Source organism: Macrobrachium nipponense, chromosome 35 (assembly GCF_015104395.2).
Source record: "Macrobrachium nipponense isolate FS-2020 chromosome 35, ASM1510439v2, whole genome shotgun sequence".
Taxonomy (NCBI): Eukaryota; Metazoa; Arthropoda; class Malacostraca; order Decapoda; family Palaemonidae; genus Macrobrachium; species Macrobrachium nipponense.
In genome coordinates, this window is record NC_061096.1 from 1789314 (window position 1) to 1812318 (window position 23005).

At 35.3% G+C, this 23005-nt stretch overlaps 1 protein-coding gene and 1 long non-coding RNA gene across 2 annotated transcripts in view; one reads left to right on the top strand and one right to left on the bottom strand.

The window, feature by feature from the left end:
- Positions 1-23005, bottom strand: part of LOC135208188 (uncharacterized) — a 92682-nt gene that overhangs the window by 32267 nt on the left and 37410 nt on the right. The gene's annotated exons all lie outside the window — the stretch shown is intronic.
- Positions 13549-20678, top strand: LOC135208187 (uncharacterized). The gene is made up of 4 exons (XM_064240320.1): positions 13549-13627; positions 18563-18843; positions 19018-19201; positions 19901-20678. The coding sequence occupies exons 2-4, from the start codon at positions 18577-18579 to the stop codon at positions 20038-20040; spliced, it is 591 nt and encodes a 196-aa protein (XP_064096390.1). The 5' UTR covers positions 13549-13627; positions 18563-18576; the 3' UTR covers positions 20041-20678.

Consider the following 23005-nt stretch of genomic DNA (forward strand, 5'->3'; position numbering starts at 1 on the left):
ATACTTACCTGGCAGATATATACGATTAAATGGCCCACCCAGCCTCCCCTCAGGAGACAGGTGGAAGAGAAAATCTGATTAGAAAACGGGAATGGTTCCTATTTCTGCCACCCAGCGGCAGGGCGGTAGATCACCTGACCTACCTGTAGCGTGTGCCGCGAAATTCTAATTTCTGTCGGGGACGACGGAGTCTATAGCTAAGTATATATCTGCCAGGTAAGTATGTACAAAACTTTATTGTATCATAACAATATCATTTTTGTACATTCAACTTCCCTGTCAGATATATACTTAGCTGATTGGCACCTTTGGCGGAGGGTAAGAGACAGATATTTACTGAATAGACAGGTAAACAACATACGTTGGTTCCTACCTGTGTCAGCGAAAGACTTCATGGCTACTGCCTAGGAGCCTGCATCGCCTCAAGAGCCTCAGCGAGGTAGTGACCTCATGCTAAGAGTTCTTGTGGGTCTGTCGATGGGGTCTTATCCACTTACTCGACAGAGCCTGATGGCATTTGTCAATGGGGTCTTATCCACTTACATGACAACACACCTTGCCTAGTGGCATAATTAAGGAGCACCACACCGATCCCGATCACCTGATCCTAACACGAGGGTTAGTACTTAAATTGAAAAAAGTTATCCCTAACCTCCTTTCAAACAACCCTAAAAAACTCTACGTTAAATAAAATTTTAACTCGCTAGCTAAGGATCAGTATCGGCTCCCTATCCCAACAACGTATCCGCAGACACGCATAAACCAAGAGAGAAGGACCTCTCGTAGGTTATCTTGACATCCTTCGGGTAATGGGAAGTCAACACAGAGTTGCATCTCCCGTATGTGACAGCTAATATGTCCTTTATTAACATATTCTTATGGAAAGAACCAGAATTAGCAAAAGCTCGCACTTCCTGCGCTTTAATTCTCAGCTGTTTGAAGGAATCATCAAGGCACTTATCATGTGCTTTGGAGATCACACTTGTCTCAAAGAAGGCCAGGGCGTTCTTTGATATGGATCTCTTCTGGATGAAGCCTGGCGCCTGGCTGGCTCCTTGCGCCTGGCTGGTGCCTCCCCCCTGGCTGGAGCTTCGAGGCTGGCTGGCGATGTCCACATCGGACACCCTCGCCTGTCTGGTCTGTCCGCATCTGGCGCTTTGCGCCAAGTTGGAGGCCCGCATCTTGTCCGCCTCGGACAATAAACGCGCTCATCCGAGCTGTCTGCATCTGGCGCTTTTCGCCTGTTTGGCACTTGGCGCCTGGCTGGTGCTTCGATATCCGAGGACCCTGAACAAACTGGAGAAGGGTGGAAGGTTCTCTTCTACCTGGAGCCTCTGGCCTAGGATGAGGGGAGGCGCTTGGAGCCAGGTACGTCCAGTAGACGATAGGATATCTTAATAGGACGAGAGAGAAGTGTCTTCCTCCGAGGAGGATCCTTCGCGAGTACTTCCGTTTCTGACGAGATCTATTCCTGCATGTTAAGGAGGTTTCTCGTTGCAGAATCTTCCCTCTCCTTGCCCGAAGGAGGGGAAGAAGGTCTGGGAGTCGAAGATGACTCCGAGCCAAAAGAAGGCAAACCCAGGGCTTTCTTGGCTCTTGTCGTATCCCTCTGAGTACCTTCTGGGAAGCGCTTCGGGCCCTCATACACCCCAAAGACTCTTTAGGCAACCCTTAAGCCATTTCTTCTGCTGAAGATAAAACTTAAGCGCCCTGACTGGGCAAAGAGACCCTTCTATCTCTTCCCCTATTAAATGGGAAAGTCCCTTGACTTCAAAGCTCTGAGCCAGGGTTAGAAGGGTTTTAGTTCTTTGCCAGAAATAATGTGCTGGCAAGAACCAATCGCCGAGTCTCCATTGAATCCGATGCGAGACTCCAATACATGAAATTCACTTGTCCTCTTGGTAGTTGCTAGGGCCAAGAGAAAAAATGAATTTCTTCATAAGATTTCTCAAAGAAGCTTGATGAGGAGGTTCCAACTTGTCGGAACAAGGAATCTGCGGGCCACGAAAACATTCCAACTCGAAGTACATGATGTCCTACTCTTGGTTATCTCGAGGTATCGTATAAGATCCCTAAGATCTTAGTCCTCTGCTATCTTTAAGTCCCTTTGTAAAGACAGAGTATAGCCTGCTACTGTATTCTTTGATAGCAGATATATCCAAAGGTGATTCTTCTCTCAGAAAGGGAACAGTCATTTAGGTCACAGAGGTATCGAAAGAGGACAGTTTATTCATTCAACCTAGCAAGATCTGCAGCACTTCTTTGTCTTGGCCATGACACTTGCCATTCACCTTGAAAAATCCTCCCATTCATGTCAACTTCTCGTCAGTCTGCACGCAGACAGACTCGGAGTGGATAGGTTTTGAGGTCCCTTTCTAAGTGAGGCTGATAGAGTAGACCGACTCTCTTGGGAAGGCCTTTGGAAAGTGCTGTAGGAAGGACGTGACCTCTGTGAATCAAGCCTCTTGAAGGCCAAAAATGGGGCGAAAAGCATCACCCCCTCTCCCTCTGACACCAGTAATTATCTTAATACATCTGTTAAGAATTTGTATAGGGAAAAAAAAAAAAAAAAAAAAAAAAAAAAAAAAAAAAAAAAACTAATGTTTATTCCCCTTCCAAACTAAAGGATGGCGTATATTGCTACCGCTCTTGGATCGAGAATAAGGAAGCAGTCTAGAGGAAGCCTCTTCGTCTTCAAACATTGCGAAGAGATCTATGAACAAGAAGTCTCCCAGGTTTCCACAACTCTCTTTCCAACGAAGAAGTCAGACGTCAAAAGTTATTATCGTCGATCGAGACAATTCTCACGGACGTGCAACATAGTGCAGCGAACCTCTTGAGGATCGTTACGTTCCGTGCCTATGCTCCAAACAGGTTCTCTCTTGTTAACGTGAACAGGGGCGAAAAGAGAGATTCTCGATGTTCCTTGAGATATGAGAGAGCTGTGGAATTGACCTAATTGATAAAAATCATTTCGTCCCTCCCGGGGATCGAACCCCCGTCCAGTTAGACGGGGAACGAAATCAGGAACTGACCGTGACATTACCGAGCCTGCTACCAGAGAGGCTACTGAAAGCTTCGGTTAGCAACTCGCTGTATCGAAAATTGTAGAGTCAACTACAGTAGGGCCTCGTTAATCACGGGCGATAGGGCCCAGAACCCCCCGTGATAAGTAAATACCCGTGTTATCCTGGTACCCCCCCTGAAAATTGCTTTAAACCGCCTACTTTAATAAATAACCCACCCAAGACCATTATTTCAATGTTTATAACTGCCTACTTTAGTTCAAGCACCAAATATTTCTTCAACTATCACCTTAAACTAAATTCAAGACAGTTTCAAAGTTATTCTTTCCTATCTTCAATTTCCCCTGCATCAGATCAGCAAACAAAATTATAATTACCTAACAATTCCTTTCTATTTTCATGATTTGGCTGCTGCACCAAACTAAAAGTACATAGTATATCTATTTCGTGAACGAACATATGATAAAAAAAACATGATTTACTGTAATGATTACAGCACCCAACTATAATATTAATGCATAAACAGCAAAATACAGCAATAAAAATCTAGTTTTGTATTTTGTTTACGTTTAGAATCAGCTGATGGACGTTTATTACCGAAAGAATTATTTTGGAAAACAATTTAGTTGCTAAAAGAAACGAATTTATTAATGGAATTATTATCATTATTAACCTTGTACATAATAGTTTATGATATTATGATACAGTAATTCATATTTCATTGAGAGAGAGAGAGAGAGAGAGAGAGAGAGAGAGAGAGAGAGAGAGAGAGAGAGAGAGAGAGAGAGAGAGATTATTATTATAGAAAGGAGTTTTACCAGTCCAATGAGTCAAACTTCACTCTCACAGGGCTGGCCCGAAAAAAATCGGGATATAAATAATTCTAGATTTTATCAAATTTAATAAAAAAATAAATAATAAAATAAAAAAAATTATATATATATACATATATATCTATTTATCTTCAAATATAGTACTAAATCTAAGTGAAAAAATGAATGAATAAATAAATATATATATGAAATCTAAGCGATAAAAAGAATTAACTATATATTAAATCTACGTAATTTAAAAAGAATTAGTAATAAAAAAAATCTTGGGTAAATACTTAAATTCTATCAATTAAACGTGTATTCCTTAAAAAAGTTAAAATTCTAAAAACAGAAAAACTACTAGATTCAGTTAAAATATCAGAAAACGTTTTCCGACCAAAACATATCTCTCTTTCTCGCTTAAAAACCCGACAAACCGAAAATATATGTTTAATAGATAAAAAAGTATCACACTCACTGCACATGGGAATAGTGCCGTGAGGTGTACACATTAAAAATCCATTGGTCAATCTCGTATGGCCAATTCTTAATCGAGTCAATATTACCTCAGTTTTTTTGTCGTATTGATTAGATGACTTCCATGGAGAAACAGTTGACTTTGTCTTAATTTATTATTCTGAGATACGTTGCTCCACAATCTTTGCCACTTTTCCATTGTAAATGTTTTTAATAAAGTTATGTAATCTCTAACGGGGAGATTAATATTCCGCTGAGGCAGGTTGACGGCTGTTTTAGCAGCAGTATCCGCTCTTTCATTTCCAACAACTCCTACATGAGCCGGGACCCAACATAATTCGATATCTACCCCTTCAAGATAAAAATTGTTTAAAAGTTCTTTAATCTTTAATACCAACAGGTTCTTATGTGAATAGCTTTTGAGGGCTTCTATGGCACTTCGTGAATCCGAGTAGATGATAAATTTAAATTTAGTCTTTCTTCATGTGCTTTAACAATATTGATGGCTAGTAAAATGGCATATAGCTCGGAGGTGAATACTGAAGACTCGTTTGGCAAAGATAACGGGCTCATTTTCTTCAAAGACACTGCAGCGCTTCCTACACCCACTGAAGATTTAGAGCCATCAGTGTATATGGCGTAGTGAAGACCTTTCCTTTGAATATGCTCTATGGCAATTTGTTGATGGTGACTCGGGGTATAGCTAAATTTCTTTGATAAATGAAAAAGATGAGAGCATATTCTTGTTTTTTTCATGATCCAAGGTGGGGGAAAAAAAAAAAAAAAAGAGATGGTTGAATGATGTTCATTTTGATATTTGTTGACTGCAACAGCCTATTTGCTCTAATCGGGAATGGTGGCTCATGATTATTTATAAAAATATCACTCTGAAAAAAGTTTTTGTAGGAGAACTTGTAGACAGAATATTCAATGCACTCCGCATTGTTACAAAATCCTGATGCAACGACAAAGGGGGTTCTCCAATTTCACATAAAACCGAGAGATTTGGGGATGATCTAAACGCTCCACTGCAAATTCTCAGGCCTCGAGTATGTATTGGATCTAAAGACTTCAGAGTTGCTTCAGATCCTGATCCATATATTGGGCTTCCATAATCTATTCTTGATAAGACCAATGCCTTATATATCATCAGTAAAGTTGATCTCCTTGCACCCCATATTGTATGAGATAATTTCATCATTAAGTTAAGAGCACTATTTTTTTTTTTTTTTTTACTTTAGTTTAACCAGACCACTGAGTTAATATTAACTCTCCTAGGGCTGGCCCGAAGGATTAGACATGTTATTTAAAATCAGTATAAATTATTATTAAAAATAAATAGATAAATATTTATTATCTGGAATATATATTATCTAAAAAAAATAATAAATAATTACTATCTGGAATAATATTATAAATTACTATATATTATATTTTGTCGTATAAATTATTAAATTTAATGAATTTTAAAATATTAAATAGTGAAAATTTGTCACTTTCTGATAATATTTCTTTAAAAGAATATCTTCTGAATAATATGTCTCTTTGGGTTTTATATTTTGGACAGATTTTAAAAATATGTTTTACTGTTATTTGTACATTACATATTTCGCACATAGGTATAGGGGCATGGGGGTTACTCATTAGGTAACCATGTGTCAGTTTGGTGTGACCAATTCTTAGCCGTGTCAATATTACTGAATTCTTGCGGCATTTCTGATAGGATGATGGCCACGGGTCTACAGTTTCTTTTATTTCTCTTAATTTATTGGTAGGAATGGTTTTCCCAGTTATTTTGCCATTTTTTCTTAATAACCGACTTGCTGTGCCTAATATAATCTTCTAGTGGCAATAATTCTGCTGATATTGGGAGTGTTCTAGCCTCTTTCATAAGTATCTGCTTTTTCATTGCCTTCTAATCCTATATGAGATGGTATCCAACATAGAGTAACAGATATTTTTTGTCTTTTCATTTCATGTAATATATGTCTAATTTCATTTACAATTTTTGTTTTTTGGAGTATAAGAGCTTATTGCAGTTATTGAACTTAGTGAATCGCTAAAGATGGTTACTTCACTAAACTGGTTTTCAGATATAGTGTTAATGCTGTTTTTATTGCTAGTAATTCAGCAGTGAATACTGATGCTTTGCTTGTAAGGAGACTTGGATCTTTATATTGTTTCCGTAAAACAGCGAATCCAACTCCCATATCATCTTTGGAACCATCAGTATATATGTGATTATTATTGTGTATCTTGATATGTTCCAGAGCATATTGTTTCATAGCAAGGGGAGGGGATTATTAAATTTATTACTGGGTATTGTACCACAATTTCCTACATATCTGGGGAGCACTTATCAACCATGGGGGCATTATTTGCTAAAATTGTAAACTTTAATATTATAAAAGTCATTGTCATTAAATAATCTATTAGCTCTAACGGGGAAGGATGGGATAATTTTTTGTATTCCAGAAACAATCTGGATCTTTAAATAAATCTTTGGTTTTTGCTGGACTATTTACAATTTTTAAAGCTCTGCACATCGTTGTTATTTTGAATCTATAAGATAGTGGCATTTCTCCACTTTCTACAATCAACGATTGGACTGGTGATGATTTGAATGCTCCAGTGGCTAAACGAAGCCCAAGATGATGCACTGGGTCTAGCATTTTGAGAGTTGTCTCACTAGCAGAACTATAAATTGGACTGCCATATTCTAATATTGGTAGAACTGTAGCCTTATAAAGTTTCAATAATGTTTCTCTATCAGCACCCCATGAAGTGTGGGCTAATTTTTTTAATATATTTAAAGCTGTTTCAAGGGCCTTTGCTTTGGTATGTTTCACATGGGCCTTCCAGTTCAATGATTGTCAAATATAAGCCCAAGAATTTAACTTCTGGATAAAATTGGATGGGAGTGTTATTCATGGTAAGAGATATAACTTGATTTTTGAGCCCAGCGCTGATCCTATAAATGTTATTGCTTGTGTTTTTTCAACAGAAAATTTAAATCCAACAGATATGCCCATTGTTCAATTTTAGCTATGGAGATATTTAAAATTCTTTGGATGTGGCGTAGGTTGTTTGAAGTGTAAAAAATGGCAAAATCATCAACATATAAGCTGTTGTTTACATCTTTTGGAAGCATTTTAACAATATTATTGATTGCTAATGCAAATAATGTGCTGCTTAGTACGCCTGCCTTGTGGGATACCTTCTTTTATTTCAAATGTTTCTGATAATACCGTTTCAATTTTAGTCTGGAATGTTCTTTCTGTTAGGAAATTTCGTATAAAAATTGGAGTTCACCCTTTAGATTTATGTCATATAGAGATTTTAAGATTGAATATCTCCATGTTGTATCATAAGCCTTTTTAATGTCGAATAAGACTGCGACAGTAATTTTCTCTTTGGTACAAATCCTCTTTTGATTTGATCTTCTAGTGATGTTAATGAGTTTAATGTTGAATGATTTTTCCTACTTCCAGATTGAGTTGCTGCTAGAACTTTATTTTTCTCTAAATACCATATGAGTCTATTATTTACCATCTTTTCCATGAGTTTACAAAGACAACTAGTTAGTGATATAGGTCTATAATTATTTGCTGATGTTGGATCTTTGCCAGGTTTTGGGTATAGGAATTACAATAGCATGTTTCCATGCTTGGGAAGTAGTTTTCTTTTTGCCATAAGTGATTATAAAATTTTAATAAGTATTCTTTGGCTTTAATGTTCAGATGTATAAGGAGTTCAAAAGAGATATTATCCTTTCCTGGGGCAGAGTTACTACAAGTTTTTAGCGCAGCATCAAATTCTTCTAATGTAAATGGGACATTGTAGTATAATTGTTGACTTGTTTCGAAATTAATTATATGTTTCTCTCATTCTTTTTCCTAATGCGAAAATGTTCATCTAAATTCAGGCTATTGCCTACTGATTCTAGGTGGCGACCTATTATATTTGATATATCTTTTAAATCATGAACTTTTTTCCCATTATGTAATAGTTGGGGATCTAGGTGATCGACTATATTTGCCATTAATTTTTCTAAATCTATCCCACATTTGTTTAACAGTGTCACCGGAGAAGTCTGCGACGTAATTATGCCAAGATGATTTTCCTATTGCTAATAACTTTTTTCCTGAATTGAGCAGATATTTTATTCAATAAAAGGTTTGATATAATCAATTTTCCATAGCTATTAATACTAACCCTTTCAATGTATATCTATTACTTTTATATAATTTGTTATATCTTTGGTTTAGTCTGTCTAATCGTCTACTCATCTTGTGCTTCAGTATGATAATATCTGAAAGTTCTCTAGACCACCATGGAACAGGATTTATTTTTGGCTTACAAGTTGTCATTGGTATTGATTTATTTCCAGAAACTAATTACGAAATCTGTAAAAATATTCATTAATTTCATTGTGATCATTGTTACTTTGGAAAGGGGAAAACATTTTTAGTAATTAAATCATACTTTTCCCAATCAGCTTTTTTAAAATTAAATTAAATTTTGGTACAAATTGTTGATGATTATCTTCAAGACATGTGATTACGATTGGGTAGTGATCACTAGTATAAAGGTCATCCAGAGTATTCCATTCTAATCTGTCTACTAACGAAGTGGAACAAATAGACAGGTCTACAGATGATAGGGTCCCATGAGTTTTTGAAAAGTATGTTGGGATTTCATTTTCATTCAGACAACAGTAGTTGTAGTTTAAGTATTAGATTTTCTATGTCTTTACCTGCTCTATCTGCGTCGATGGTACTGGCATCCCATAAAGGGTGGTGAGCATTAAAATCACCTAAAACTAGAATTGGCTCATTGAATTGTGATAAAATATTTGATAATTGAGCCATATCATAATTTTCATTAGGTTGATTATATAGACTGCAGACTAAAATGCTAGTTTTGTTTATCATATGCAGGCGAATTGAAGATATTTGAAATGAATTATTGTTAACTGTAACTTTATCATAGGTTACACGATTATGAACATATATTGCTGTTCCTAACTTGCCTTCTCCCTGAAACGGAGGATGCCAGAAAGTAATTACATATTGATGGGACTGGATTATTAACGTGTTGTAAACATATGCACATTGGTTCATGTTGCTTTAGGAGTCTTTGTATTTCACCCAAGTGCATTCGTGTTTTCAGACCGTTTATGTTCCATTGGATAATAGTATAATTGAATGGAACGAAAGTTAAAAGATTATTTTGTATATTTGGTTTTATATATATATAAATTATATATTTTTTTTAAACTATGGGTAATTATTCGCTTAATTAGCTTTTTCTTTTTGGGTTTTTGACATTTCTGTGTTATCTTCTGATTCAGTGGTGAATTTAATTTCTTCTCGTTTGGCTAAGAAATTGTCTAACACTGCTATTTTACTCTCACGATAGTACTGTAAGTGTCTAATACACATACAATCTTTGGTATGTAATTCTAGCTGGCTTGAGATGTTATCTTTTCTAGCTAAGAAATTCCTTATCACGTTTATCAATTTTTCTTTATTTAAAGGTTTCGTTTCTTTGCAATCTTGCAAAAAACATGTATGGCATCCACACCGTTCATGGTGAGATTCAGTTGGAGGTGTTACGCCTTCTTGGATACACTGCTGACATTCACAATTATCGTTTTGTCTTCCTTGGACAGATTGAAATTTGTCTTTAAATTTTCTTGGAAAGACTGGCGAAGGGTTTAGTTCTTCAGATTTACTTTGAAAAACTATAGAAGAATTCATTGCTTGAAATTTACTTGGAAAGACTGGTGAAGGACTTATTTCATCATTATTATCTAAATTAGGGGATGTTTTCCTGTTGATTTTAGGCATTTTCTTCTTCTTGACGTCATTAGTATTAATTAGAGTTTTTGGGGGGGAAATTATTTCTCTTTCTCGTTTTCTTCTTGTTTGTTCAGCATGATCTTCATTTCCAGTGTCTAGAGATGGCAATTCTTCATCTTTTCATAGTACGTCATAAGGGTTGCTTATTGATACTGTATTGCTAGATTCTCCAAGAGATTTTTTGTTAATTTCTAAGTTTGATGACCTCGTTGTTTGTTTTCATTAGTTTTTCCAGGTATTATAAAATGTTTCTTGGGCATTACTTTTTCTACAGCGTCTCGATATGATTTATTTCTAGCAGGGTCCATTAAACCTCTTGATTTTAATTCTTGCTTTCCTTCTGGAATTGACATGCCAGACCTGCTTATTAGTAGTTTTAATTCAGTGTTATATGTGTAGAATGGGCCATATCTTTGATCTCGCATGATGGTCTTGTCCACATTACAACATTTGGGAAACGCCACCCAGTTCCAGGTGGTTTCATGATCTTCTGACCACAGAATGCACAAATTGGTTCATTTCTACATTTGTTTTTTTTGTATGTCCATACTTAGAGCAATTTGTGCATTGAAGAGGCTTTGGTACATGGGGTAATACCTCTCTTCTCTGGCCTTCTATTTTAATATTAGGTGGAAGTGTCTGCCCTTCAAATTTAATTTTAGCTATTCTCAATTTTTTTCCCTGCTGTCTTTATTTGGGATTTCATATACTTTTACGTTTTCAATATTAGGATATCTAATTTTTTAATGAGTTCAATAACATGTCTCATCTGGTAGGCCATCACAATCATTATTGGGTGGTAACATTACTGTTCCCTCAATGCTGTTCAACTGTCATGTCTTTCGACTGTGACATTTATCCCATTCATATTATTAAGCATTTGATAATTTTCTGATTGAAGTTTTGTGGTAGCTTCCACTATCCATTCTTTTCTTGTTATAGATCTAAAAGTCATTTCTTTGGTTGGGTACTGAGCTAATAAAATATTTTCAAATTTAGCAGCTGTCAGCTCGGTTTCTGTTTTAAAAACTAAGTATCTTGGCCAAGTGCCATATCCAAATAATGAGTCAAAGTGTACTAATGTAGGATCTGCTCTGTATTTAGGTCGTCTGTTTCGAAAACTATTAATATTTTCCTTTTTTTCATTATTACTGGAGGAATTTCCTTTTGTGGCATTAAGTATGGTTCCATAGTTATTATATTTGATTTGGGTACGGATCTAGAATCATCGTTTACTTCTTTGTTTACTTTTCCTGAGCCAGTTCCAAGTCCATTCCAGGGTGGTCAACAATGGGGGCCAATGTATCATCCATAGATACGAGTACTGTAATTTTCAGCAGGTAGTCCTCCGCCCACGCCATATTCCTCAGTAAAACGGAGCCCAACAAGGAGGGATGTGTTATGCAACTTTAAGTGGCCACCCCTAGAGGCTACAACCTGGTTATACACATGGCTCCCAGAACTTGAGGCGTCATCAGTCCGTCGAGATCAGACCCAGCTCTGGGGGCCATGTTTGACATAAGACTTTCCCCTCGCTCGGGCACGTCAGGTACTCGAATTCTACGGATGGAGAGACATGTCAGTCCTCTTCACCCTCCATCAAATCAGAGGAGCAGTCAGAAGCCGTAATCCCAATGTAGGTCCAAGGTTGTCAACTAATGGTCACTCATGACAGGGAAAGAAGTTGAGGATTGAAAATAGGAGAAGGCTCAAAAGTGGACCGATCTTAGTCTGGATGCTCAGAACTGGCCTGTGTAGCATGGTTAGACCTGCCAGGGTAGAGCACTACTCCGCTACTGTAGCCCAGTTCATCCTTGCACCACACAAGCCCCACCACCACATCAAGGTGCCGGGCCACTGGTGGGGAAGAGCACTATTACATTTTAGATTTGATGTAAGATACATCCCAGCAAACACAGATGTATTGGGCCAATTCTGGATTATTGAGGAAATCCAACTATACTAATGGATAATGGAAGAACTGAATTGGACCCATTACCAAAATAATACCGCATTTCCAATGTTGGATAACACTGGATATCCAATTTCGGTTTGATTATCTCTTTTTCCAGTGTTGGATACCCAACTGTGGTTCGATTCATAAACAATACAGTTGGATCTTTTGAAGCGACTTTAAAAAAAATATTTGCATATCAGCAAAAAAAAAAAAAAAAATCCTCAAGACAATTATTGATAACCATTTAAATATATATATATATATATATATATATATATATATATATATATATATATATATATAGATTATATATATATATATATATATATATATATATATATATATATAGATATATATATATATATATTATATATATATATATATATATATATTATATATATATATATATATATATATATATATATATTATAATATATTATATATATATATATATATATATATATATATATATATATATATAATATATATATATATATATATATATAATAAGATATATATATATATATATAATATATATATATATATATATATAATATATATATATATATATATAATATATAATATATATATATATATATATATATATATATATATATATATATGTGTGTATGTGTATGTGTATGTAGTGTATGTGTGTGTGTGTGTGTGTGTGTGTGTGTGTGTGTGTATTTCAAATTTGGAAAACAAGCAAATACACCAACAAAATATGTCAAAATAAAAAACAATGTGCCAAATCGAAATTTTGGATGCCAATCTGGTTTGAAAAAGTGCCACATACATATACAATATATGAGGATTTGTGTGTGATACTTCTCATTTGGCATTTTTTTTTTTTACTTAGCATATTTTTTGGCACATTTTCTTATGTTTGCCAAATTTGAAATTATATTAAACCTACTCATTTGAAACATTCCAAGACACTATGAAGAGGAATATACTTTTTGCTTTTATTTGTAGACGTTTGAAAATAAGGAAAGAATAAAAAAAAAACTATGGCATTACAGAGAGAAAAAAAACTTTACCAAAACACAGGATGAATGAACAGTAAGCAAGAGAACCGTTTTAAAGACAAATCCCGCCTACTACTACTACTACTACACTCGCTGGGTGTACAATTTCAAAACTGTAAAGAACAAAGGTACAGCAAAGCAAACATCATCACTCTCGAAAGTGCAATGCTACTGATCTGTTCTACGAGCACAAAACCATAAAGATCTCCAGAAGAATAGCTCCCGCGTAATAGTTATATAGATCTACGATACCTAACATTAACAAGGAAGAATAACAAACAAGCAAGGAGGAGCCGTTTCAAAGACAAACACCGCCTACTACTACTACTACACTCACTGGACTGGCTGAGGGTAAAATTTAAAACTGAAAATCGTCTGTCTCTGAAGAGCACTAATGCTGACTATTTCTGCAAGCGCAAAATCATCACCAAGAAGAATAAACGTGCTTTGGAAGACAATTGTGAGTAGCAAGTGTTTGCATATTAGGTTCATGTGTTTAGCTATGTGGGTTAGGCTATCAAGAGGAACAAGTACCTAGTATGAATAAGCTAAATTCTTTGAGTAGGACAACCTCGGAATGGTAGCTACTACCTAAGTTGTTATTAGAGCGGGGTCCAGACTCAGATGCCCTTAAAAGCAGGTCAGGGCACAGGAAACCCTAACGAGATGGATAGGCAAGTTCCGGATAGGTCATGAGTTGGCATTTCTAGGAAAACTTAGGTTAGTTCCTGGATCCTAAGTTTTACTCATTATTCAGTTTAACCTTGTTACTTAAAACTGTTTACAGGTATTCTACTTATGGAAAAATCATATCTCAAATATACCCTAGCCTACACTAGGGTAATTGGCACCATCACTACATACCTATAGGGTAGCCTAGCCTACACTACTTTATACATAGGTATACAGCATAATAATTATTAGTTTCAGCATATTTTCTAGGTTCAATGTAGGCTATATGTGCTTATGAAAATTCAGTACGAAGAAATTGAATAAAATTAAAGTGTTGGCCTAGTGTAGACATACAATACAGTAGCGTAGCCTACAGTATTCTCTACATTACACATACGGTATAGTAATTTATTAAATTGATATAAGCCAATTCTGGAGGTTCAGTGCATTCTGACTATGATATATTAGTAGGAAAAAAATTGGACACAAAACGAGAATCATCAGACATTAGTACAATTGAGTGATGTCAGGCTGCTGATGGCTGCATATAATTATAAAATAAGTTCTACATCACTTCACTGTATCCAATAATATTGTAGGTATTCTTGTATTATTGCATTATAAAATACTAACATATAGGTAGTGGCCAATGTTTTGATTTAGAAATCAGTTGGTGCCTATACAAGTTTATTTCGCCATATTTTAACTCAATTATGAGCAAATTTTCTAGCTTCTAGTTAGCATAAATGAATATCCAGATACTTTACTTATATGAGACAAGGTCATTTTTCGTTAGACAACGTGTTTAAGTTGAAATATGACTTGAATACATGTTTGTGAACTAAATTATTTTTTTTCATGAAAAGATTGCATCAGGGGCATGTTTTTTTGTGTAAAAAAAAAATTACATGATTCCGTTCACTATTTTCACTTGGTTTCAACGTAATACAAGCTTTGCGTTATCTTTTATTGGTCTAAAAAAAAACTGTAAAATGTGTTCTTTCAAGCCCAATAGTTTTGATAAAATGATTTTCTCTCAATTTTATCTACGGTTGTGTTCGATGGCACAATTTTATCTAAGGTTGTGTTCGATGGCACAAGTTTACAGGAGTTTTATCCTTGTTGCTATTGCATGATAGTCATTAGCAGTATATTTTTCCTTGCTGAGCTTTGATCTATAGCAAATAAACTTTCTGCATAAAAAATATCATTACCTATGCTACATATCATTTATAACATGACTACGTAATTGCTTACTATTATTCAGTTGTTCATGACTACACATTTACATTTACACAATTATAACGTTAAAACAATACCTTCATCATTCTCTTTTGCTGTTTTCAGACTTTTTAACTAGAAGACGGGATAAATTTAGGCTATTGTAATTTGGTCTCTCTCGCTCCCTGAGTGTACTCTGCTGCCTGCGTCCATTGCGAGTGAAATTTTAAAATAATTTCAAAATATTGTCGTATCAGTATTAATTGTTAACCCCATCATAAAATCGGATTATCGTATGACAAATTATTGTAACTTGAACACTACCTGTATTTTAATTCATGTCTATTGTCCTTTTCTGCAACAATAGTAACCCCCAAAAATTAAAGATGTTTCCAAATTAGATATAACACAATATTTCTACTTTAATTTTAATCCAACCCCCTTTCATTTCTTTTTCTTAATATAACTGAGGCAGGGCAATGCTACTTAGCTTTGACATCCATCGCTTCCAGGTATAAGAACATTCTTAATTTTGTGGGCTATCCTTATGTATTCCCCCAGTTTTCTGTTACGGGATTTCCGTGTCTATATTTATGTCCTGATCTGTTTTTTTAATTGATTTACACATGAATAAATGTTCGGTGATGTCCTCCTCCACTGCATATATCACAGACCTCGTCCTGAAATTTACACAGGAAGCTAGCCTTTAAGTTCAACATATTCAGTCTGGCTTTCATTATGATACATGCGTCCTTTGTTTCCAGTTCCCTTATGTTTTTTTTTCCTTGAAGTTATCTGTGAACCTCAGCTTCTTTATTTCTTTCCTCTTTTGTTTGAAAGTCTTAGATATCTTGATTAATTCTTATCTTTATTTCCTTATTCAGTGCTTTTTTGGCATACCTCATTCCATTAATTTCTATATTATATTTGGTACATGTGTTCACCAAGCTTTTTGTCCAACATTGTCCATAAGGGGCTCTTAATTGCTCTTCTACTATTTCTTTGATTGATCTTTGTTTTGAAAAACCTGCACAATACTGCTCATCCTGATCTCTGCTTGCTCTTTTATTCTGGTTCATAGTCAACTTGTCTCATTTCTTGGTACCTTTTTTGGCATATCTCATTCCATTAATTTCTATAATATATTTGGTACATGTATTTACCAAGCTATTTGTCCAAAATTGTCCATAAAGGGCTCTTGATTGCTCTTCTGCTATTTCTTTGATTGATCTTTTTTTTTTTTTTTTTTTAAACCTGCACATATATGCTCATCTTCATCTCTGCTTGCTTCTGATTCTGTGGGACTGTATTTACAGTTTCTACCATATTTGCAGTGCCCTCTTTGAAACGCATATACATTCTCATCTTTGGTCTACCTAATTTCGTCGTACTATAGTCCTATTCTGGCTAATGACTCTGTGGCTGTATTTACAGTTCCTGTCATATTTACAATATAACCCTCTTTGTAGAACTTATATACTGTCCTTTGGTTTACCTCTTTTTCTGCCCTGACTGTTCTGGGATCTTTTATAAATTCTGCTTTTCCACTTGTGCAGGTACTCACAAGTCTCCTTTCTTGCACTTTCCTGTCGTAAGTGCAGGTACTCACAAGTCTCTCCTTTCTTGCACTTTCCTGTCGTAAGTGCAGGTACTCACAAGTCTCTCCTTTCTTGCACTTTCCTGTCGTAAGCGCAGGTACTCACAAGAGTCTCCTTTCTTGCACTTTCCTGTCGTAAAGAACCTGCACTTTGCTCTTGTTAGCTTATCTTTATCTTTAGGTGCACTTTGATTTTCCCATGTTCTTTGCTTTCTTTTCAACCCCTCTGGTAATCGTGGTCCCTGTTTAGGGCTTTGCTATTCAAGCATTGCATGTTGTCAGGGGTGAGTTACTCTCTAGTCTTGACATTATTTTAGTGGTCCTTTCCGTGATTGTACCTAGTTTGTTTTCCATATTCTTCACTAGGTTTTATTTAGGGTTTTCAGTCTTCCATGAAGCTCCAATGATTGCCGACTGTCCTGTTTTCTGCACAATCTCCGTTTCTCCAATTGCTTTTTCTAATTTTTCTTTGTATGATCTGCAATCTTCTTTGAGTAACTTTAGTTCTCCAATTGATTTATTCTCCTTTTTTACTTTCTCTGCACTTTTTATTCCATCCAACACCATATTTCCAAAATTCTTGGTGATCTGGGATTTTTCCTCTATCCTTTCTCATAGCAATTTCCTCATCCTGACTTATTGACCCTTTTTGCCTGTACCCTCCATTACATTCTATACAAATACTAGTGTTTTCTTCCTCTTAGCATCTCATGCAATACCTATATAAGCTTGTTTTCAGCAATTTCTCAGTTTCTTCAATTGCTTTTTCTAATTTCTCTGTATGATCTGCAACAACCAATCTAGGCCTTTTTCCTTTCGTCATTTTTATCGACCTCAAGAAATTCTTCATTTGAGGCTTGTTTAGGTCTGTGCAGAACATTTTTGCATTATCACACTTGGCTTTCGTCTTCTGAGCCTAGCTGGACCTTGCATTGCCCACATGGGCATGACTTCTTCCTATCACTTGTCGATTCCTTGTGGGTGGATGTAGCTAAAAAATCGTCGTGGTCTAAATCTATTAGCTTACTGTTGTCATGAGGCCTACCTTTTGAACATTTCTTTGATGTCAACAAGGAGACGTTCACTCTCTAGAGTTTATCTATAGCTTCTTTTACTTGGCCTTGGTTTTCTGAAGGGTTGACCTGCATACCCTGGAATTCATTCTGACTTCAATTTCATGACCTGTTGTTTTCCACCTTCTGCCATGTTGTTTCCCTGACCTGGCTGGATGTCTCCACCAACAACACAACTGTACCTTAACTTTCAATCCAGATCTGAATTCTCCCTCTGCTAATTAATTTACATCACACCTCCCACTAGTTGCTTTGCCATTCATAAAATTGGTACCCACTTTCAATTAGGACAACAAGCCAAAAATAAGCTTTTCCCCACAACCATATCTTGATATTTTTTTTGTCTCAGGTCCCCTGTAGTTTCAAGAATTGTGAAGGCTGGGGATTGTTCATTATGGCAAGTACATGGACCTTGAATCGTCATGCAAAAAGAAAATTTAAGGAATATAGAGAACTTTGCATGGAATATATAAAAGCTATTGTAGAAAATAATTCACATACACAAGCAACTAGTGGTGAAATTTTTAACAATGATGGATGTGAAAATAATGTCTTCTCCTAGCTTACTAATTGCTTGGCAATCTGTGTGTGTGTGGGGCTATCAAACTTTTTTTCTTTTTGCTTATACAGATTTCCAAAGAGTATCTGTTGACAGTTTCCTCAATTTTTCAGTAAATTGAATATTGTAAATCAGATGGTACCTGTGTAACCAATAAAATCAGCTTTTATTTCCTTTGTTGGTGAAGCTATTTGATAAAAGAGATTTGTGCTAACTACATTTAAATTAACACACTTCTGGTTAGATATTGGAAAATATTGATTTCTTTTTCAGTCTTGCGACCTCTTATGGTGGAAGTGATGCAACCTCTTATGCTGGAAGTGATGCGACCTCTTGTGATGACAATGACAAAATTGGAAATTAGGGTGCAAGATCAGCAGAATTCACTAGAAATAATGATAGGTACCATCGAACATTTGAAACAAACTCAGGCTGCTGCACCCACTGGACCTAATTTATCCCTGCTGGACGGATTGCTACCAATACAAAGGTATGTAGACTTTGAGGACTTTGAACAACAGATAAATGGGGACAGTGCCCTTAGAAAGTCACTGGTAAGCTACATGTCAGTTACCGTGATATGCACAATGATGTTATTACGCTTCAGTACTGAAAACTTTACTTTGACATTACTAAAGATAAGAAAGGCCATAGTGCGTAGAATGATTTCATTACTAATGATTATCAAAAACTTTCGTATAACCAGTCTTATTGAATGTTATTTTTAGGTACATCGACTCCAGATTCTTGGGGGAGCAACCGTCAAAGCAGCAGTCAAAACCATGATTGACTTCTGCATGACAAGTGGACTCCAGTATGAGTTCAACTGGGAAGGTCGTCTTGGCTGGAAGACGAAAACAAATACATGCAAGAAAGGGTTTGAGAACTCGACATTGTGTGGAATTATAATAAGTGAGTGCTGTATAATGCTGTTAGGTGTAGGGTATGGCTTTTGCAGTGTGTAAATTGGCACTTTGTAGTACTGCCTATTGCTAGCTTTTAGATGGGGATGCAGATGCAGTGAAGTGCCATGGATGCTGGTAGATAGTCAAAATATAAGTACTGTATGTGAAATCTTCAAAACATGAGTTGCATTTGTATTTCATCCACACATTCAGTAAGGTTTAAAAGTAATGCAAAGTAATCCATTATAAAAGTGCAGTGTAATGTTAAAGCACAGAAACCATAAGTGCCATTATCATTTAGCCTTATCAGGGGTTAACACCAAAATCAAATCCCACAAAGTTAAAAAGGACTTAAATCTTAATTGTTAACCCTTTAAATGAATTAATACTTTGACATCAAAACTTCTAAAGTTGGATACTGCCATAGCCTCTGTACCAATGTCTTCCACTGTCTTGGATTTGAGTTCACTTGCTTGAGAGTACACAAAGTTGCACCATTTTTTTCTTGTCCACTTTTACCTTCCTGTATAGGGTTACTTTTCCTACTCGACCCCTTGGGTTCAGAGGTTTATGCTTTTCTAACTTAGATTTTAACTCAAATTGTAATAATAGTGGTATAAGTAACTGAATATAAAGCCTTTTATATTGTTGGACTATGCGTAGTACTGCAGATATGCAATTTACTAATATTGATTATCCTTTTCAGATATTCTGGTGAACAAGACACAATTATCAACTGATGAAACTGAAGTAGGGAAAACTATGATGATTTATCTAAAAAATGCATGTGACAGATACGTGGGAAGGAAAAGACCAAGACTTGCACAGTCAGCAAAGTCAAGATGAGAGTCCCAATTCATCTTAACCTAATTCTGGTGGGGATCCTGAAGGAATATGATATAGAGCACTTCTGCTGACTGTTGTCAAGGAAATTATAAATATTCATGTAATTTGTTTATCACTCAAATTTATCTTATTATTGTCAGTCTCTTTTTAGATTAGATTTTTATAATATTTAAATGAATAATTTTTATTATATTTAAATGAATAATTTGATGTAGAGAAGTATCATTCTTTTCTGTCTAATGTTTGTTGTGACTTCATGCAAGATGCTACATCCATTTATCTAGTACATACAGTGCTGTACTTAATGAATGGCAGTTTGTGTTCCTGCATTACTTTTTTTTAATTAAATGGATGTACCATCTTGCACGAAGTCACAACAAACATTAGACAGAAATCCATGAATATTTATAATTTCCTTGACTACATCATCAGCTAGCTTTTGTAAAATATTGTATATAGAAATCAGATATATTAAACAATTAAGGAGAGTTTATGTAGTATGTAGTGAGATATTGAGAATGCAGTATATATATGGTACTAGTTACTGCAACTGTTTTGTTAACCATTTTTTGCCTTCTAATAAAAATTTAATTGTGACTATGTATTTTGATGTTAAACACCAGTATAATGGAATCTCATTTTTTTATGTGTTAATGCATTTATTGAAATTATTGTTTACATGACAAATCAATACTCTTTTAAAAACTGTTCTGTGATTAAGTATTGTGGCTGTTTCTATTGACTGATATATGTTTGCATAAAAGTGTTTAAATTACTTTCAAAAATAATTTTGTCAATCCTAAATACTTGCCACATCACCTATACTACTTTATCAAAATAAATTTAGATGAATATTGCAACATACAGATACATAAGGGTCATGGATTCTATTTACAGATATGTAATTATCTGTTCCTAAACATGTATTTATTACATATGTACATCACCCTGTTGTAGCTAAAGTTTGAAAATAAACTATACAATGTTTTATGCATGTAACTATAGTGCTGATAAAAGGTAAAGTAAGGAGATCGAGCTTCTAACATTTCTTCCAGTGGGGTTCGATCACGTGTCTAAGACCACTGAACAAAAACTGCCGAAGGAGTCCGTTTTTTCATTTGTATAGTTTATTTTTCAAACTTTAGATACAGCAGAGTGATGTACATAGATATCACATTTAATTCTTTCATATCATGCATTGGAATTATCTGGCAATCCATAATGAAACATAAATGGATACTGGTAATCGTACCAGTATATGCCCAAAATAGGAAAGTTGGAAGTCCAGAATTGTTCCACTACTGGTCCAACACAACGCATTGGCTTGATTATGAATTGCATGTATTGTCCCAACAATTCTTACAACACAGTGCCATTAAGGGCCCGTGGGTGCAAACGGATAATGGATATAAATTGGACCAATGCTACTAGTCATTGTACAATGCCCGAAAGTCTGGATCTCCGGCAATGGGTCAATGTATGACCAATACTTGTGTGTTTGCTGGGATGTGCTTTCCAATTCAAATGAGTATCAAAAAACCAGTCCCAAAAAATTTACTTTATCTTGGAAATGGATTTGTACATTGCCCAAAGTAATATTTATATCTTGATTCTGTTTCCATCTACTATTCCTATAAAACATTATTGCTTGAGTTTTTTCTGCTGAAAGTCTGAAAACCAACAGAAGCAGTCCAAGCTTGTATTTTTCGAATGGCATTATTTAGAATTTCTTTGCAAATGACGAAGATTGTTGGATGAGTATAAATTGCAAAGTCTCCACCATAAAGACTACTTTGCACTCCCTGTGGCATTTGATCTACTATATCGTTAATTGCCAACGCAAAAAGTGTTCCACTTAAAAACTGCCCTTGGGGTACACCACAAGTCAAGCTTAAAAGATTCAGAGTAAATATTATCAATACGAGTTTGAAATGTTCTTCCATCTATAAAATTTTCTCGATAAAAATAGGAAGATGTCCTCGGAAAACCGTTATGATGCAAGGATTTTAGTATCGAGTACCTCCATGTTGTATCATATGCCTTCTGAATGTCAAAAATAGGGCTATTATGTATCTGTTTTCGTTCAAAACCTCTACGTACATAATTTTCTAGGTGTGAAGAGAGTCCCAAGGTGGATCGCTCCGATTGTGACCCAAATTGAGAATTTGATAAAAACATTATTAAGACGCAAGCACCAATTCAATCTATAATTAGCATCTTTTCCAGTAATTTACAAACAAAACTGGTTAGTGAAAATTGGTCTGTAATTATCTGGATTACTAGGATCTTTTCCTGCCTTAGCTATTGGTATTACTATTGCATGTTTCCATGCCTTTGGAAATAGATGTTTGGTCCAAAGATGATTATAGAAATTCAATAGATAGGCCTTGGCTAAAGGGGCTAAATTTCTTATCATATCGAAATTTACATTATCTTTTCCAGGGGCTGTTGAGCTACAGTTTGATAATGCAAATTCCAACTCTTCTTCAGTAAATCTTTTATTGTAGTAAATATCTTCCACAGTATCAAAATTCAGTGGTATTGCTTCTTCTCTTCTTTTAAGGGCTCGAAAGTGGGCATCTAAATTATCAATACTGCTTATGTTTTCAATATTACGACCGATAATATTAGAGATTGTCTGAGTATCATGTATTAATGAGCCATTGTGCATTAATGCGTGTCTTGCTGTTCTGCTGTAATAACCGTTAATCTTCCTAAATTTCTGCCACACCTTCTGCATAGAAGTATTATCTGATATGCTTGACACGTATTTTTGCCATGAAATTATCTTGCCTTTAATTACTTCCTTCCTAAATTTAGCTGAAATCTTATTGAAATATGGTTTCAATACACTAATTTCTATGGCTATGTCAACTAATTTGTTTATTGTATTCCCTAACATGAGGGGACCTGTACTCAAATGTTTGAATCTTTTATTTAGGGTTTCTAATTTTCTTCCAATTGC